The 3,189-nt window shown below is 37.8% G+C and overlaps 1 protein-coding gene across 1 annotated transcript in view; it reads left to right on the plus strand.

Annotated features, from left to right (window-relative positions):
• Window positions 1-3,189, plus strand: part of PTPN4 (protein tyrosine phosphatase, non-receptor type 4) — a 118,311-nt gene that overhangs the window by 15,684 nt on the left and 99,438 nt on the right. The window contains exons 3-4 of the mRNA XM_019553569.1: window positions 1,937-1,979; window positions 2,077-2,155. Of these exons, the coding sequence (XP_019409114.1) occupies window positions 1,937-1,979; window positions 2,077-2,155 (122 nt within the window). The remainder of the gene's footprint in view (window positions 1-1,936; window positions 1,980-2,076; window positions 2,156-3,189) is intronic.

The following is a 3,189-nucleotide window of genomic DNA, read 5'->3' on the forward strand; positions in this document are numbered from 1 at the left end:
ATGACCCCAGCTGACTTCCTGCCCTTTGGGCAGGGGGCTGGACTCGATCTCCCGAGGTCCCTTCCAGCCCTAATGTCTATGAAATCTATTAAATCATTTCTGCTGCTTAGACTTCTGTTTACTCAAGGAGTCCATCTTGAGATAAACTTTTACACCATAGCAAGGAGACATTTGGGAAATTTTGAAGGTTCTCTTTACTCCTCCTCCATCCTCTCCCCTCTCCTCTGCCCACTTTTTTCTTTTCACCACCACAGAACTCTTGGTCTTAGACATCATTTTGCTGAGTGGGCAAATGGTCCAAGTTATGATGCAGAACAAGCATAAATGTTTTATGTCATTAAGCAAGGAGGAACATAATTTCCTCTTGCTCTGCAAAACTGGGTCTGGAACAGGTGTTAATCAGTAAATTGTATCCGTAGCTGTGTCTACAGAATACTGTAGTAGACCAGCTCAGCACTCAATTCACAGCTGACCTTCAGTATATTATCAAGGACTACAGAGCATCTTCCACAGGTAATTTGGTCTCATGAGAGTGAATTTGCTTATCATGGGCAAATCCAGTGTCTGTCAGATGGCTTGCTCTGAATCAGGTAGGGCAGTGTTTCCCAATCAGTGTGCTATGGCACAAAAATGTGCTGTCAGAAATGAACAGGTGTGCCACAGAATTTTGCCATTGTAATGAGCTACAATAGGTATGAGGATGGGGAATGCCTTAACAGGTGTGTTGTGGAAATTTTGTATTGATGCAAGTATGCTCTGGGGTGGAAAAAGGCGGGGAACACTGAGTTAAGGGTCTGAGCCCAAGTTCACTTTTTAGATGTTTTTTTCATCTTGTAGCCTCCATGATAATGGATGCCTACCTCTGTTAATACAGAGGGTCATGAAGTAGCTTAGACAAGACTTGGCAGTAATTATGCTAACACCATCTTGATCCATTCAATTTGGGTACAGCCTAAAGGGCCACTCAACTGGGGACATCACTTGGCCTATCTGACACAATTTCCCAGAGAGGAAAAGCAAATTTTACCCCTAGGCCCATCATTATTACATCTGAAAGCAGAAACATTGCCCGAAAGAAGTAGCACTACAGGGCGTGTACATAACTGTCCATTGAACTTCTGTAGCACCACAAATGTAATGTGGCCAGTCTAAAAAAAAAATGGTCAAAAGTTGTTTTTTTTTTTTTTAGCTGCTATATTATCTGTATAACCATAAAGGGGTTTTTAATATCTTAGTGAGTCTCACCATTTGCAGATTAGCATTTTATAAATGCTAATTGTCACATTAATTCTACAAATAAGTTGGGCTTATCCTTATCTCCACCTTGGATGTTGTGAAACGCAGACATAAAGGTAAGAAATTCAGAGTCCATTCTCTGGTAGTGTCCTAAACTGGGTACAATGGATACTGAACAAGTTAACTTAGGTGCTGAAGGTAGTTTATCTGTGGCAGCATAGAGCTCTGGCTGGTCTATATTACCTTTCTAAGCGGATTAAACTAGTCTGTGCAGTTTGGTTTTGTCAGGACTATAATGCTTCTAGTACCTGAGTTGAGGTCATTTAAAGCTACCTCAGACATGCATTGTTATTCCTCTGTAGTCACAGTGGGTTCTCAGCTGCCAACAACCAGCAGAGCAGGAAGCTTGAATAGCCCTCACGTGTTTAGGAACATGTGGGCAGATACCAAGGTTAACACAGGAGACAAGAGGAACAGTATTTGAGAAGGGTAGTACCTGAAAATCTCAGATCTTTTCTGAAGAATCTGTCAGCGGGCTTTGCTTTGCATGCCAAGAGTCTATTTCTGCGTTTGGCGGTCTGCATATAACAGGCTAGCAAATTATATTCAGCATTGCCATGTCAGTTTTTGTACTTCATGAAACAATATTGTTGATCTTCAAAATAATTAGTTTGTTTTTGTTTTTTTTTTTGTTCTCCAGAGGTGGATGGATCCAAACAAGCCAATTAGGAAACAATTAAAAAGTGAGTCGATATATTTAGTTGGTCAATTACAAATATGATTTTTATTAAAGTTTTTTTTAAAATAATTGATTAATTAGAAATTCTTTTCTTGTTCTAGGAGGATCTCCTTACAGTTTGAACTTTAGAGTCAAATTTTTTGTAAGTGACCCTAACAAGCTTCAAGAAGAATACACGAGGTAGGTAATTTATGATTGAAAAACCCTCCTAGACTGTTTAGAAGTAGAAATAAGCATTTATGTAAAACTTATAACTTTGAAAGCACAATGTATCTTTGTTTTCTTCCTTTTATAAGTTTTTCTTGTCATGTGTTTACTATTTTTCCATAGCTTATAGTGAAAATTTCCACATCCACAAAAAGCACATAAATGCATATAAAAAGCCTTTGAATGCATGGTTTATAAATTAAATGAATATATGCAATATAGACAATAACTACATGAAGAAAACATTCCTAAATAGAAATAGAAAACGGGAAAATGAGGACTAGAAGGGGGGAGAGGGAGGAAAACAGCTCCATTGCTCTATTCATCCACGGGTAAATATTAATTTATACTTTCACTTTTTGTCTCATCCATTTGGGGGAGGAAAAAACCCCTCTAAGTCTTTGAAATTCAGTAAAGTTTTTTTCATTTTTTTTTTTCTGTTCCTTCCATGCAAGGAGCAAAGTCTTCTACTTTCCTTTCGCTGGCCTAACAATGACCGCATACATTGATTCAGTTTCTCCTGGGATATCAATGCTGTATGTTGCTAAACAATAACTTTCTAAGATGAGACCTTTTTGGCAGTGTATCATTAAGCATGTAAGGAAGACAGAAGTGTTTATAAATACAATCATAATTTTCATGGGACCAATGAACGTGGACAGCAAAGGGTCTATTTTTGCTGTTTGCTTCTCTCCTTATGCTAAAATAGGCGGTGACTAGCAAATATCATTTTATATGTAAACCAATTTCTAGCCAAAATGTTTTTTTTAACTTAATGAGCCCCATCTTCATTGCTTCTATTATTTAAGGAGTGCATGCATTGTGTGAGCTTTTTTTAGATATGTTGCTAAACCTTCCATAATTTCCTATTCTATCCAACAGTATTGAAAAGGTTTGTGCCCTAAACCAGATCCTTTTTAGCTAATAACTAAATACCTTCACTGTACACAGAACACACTGAACAGAGAACGAGCTCAGCTTTATCATGACGACTTATAAGTACAACA

Source organism: Crocodylus porosus, unplaced genomic scaffold (genome assembly GCF_001723895.1).
Source record: "Crocodylus porosus isolate Cpor-Errol unplaced genomic scaffold, CroPor_comp1, whole genome shotgun sequence".
In the NCBI taxonomy this organism is placed as follows: Eukaryota; Metazoa; Chordata; order Crocodylia; family Crocodylidae; genus Crocodylus; species Crocodylus porosus.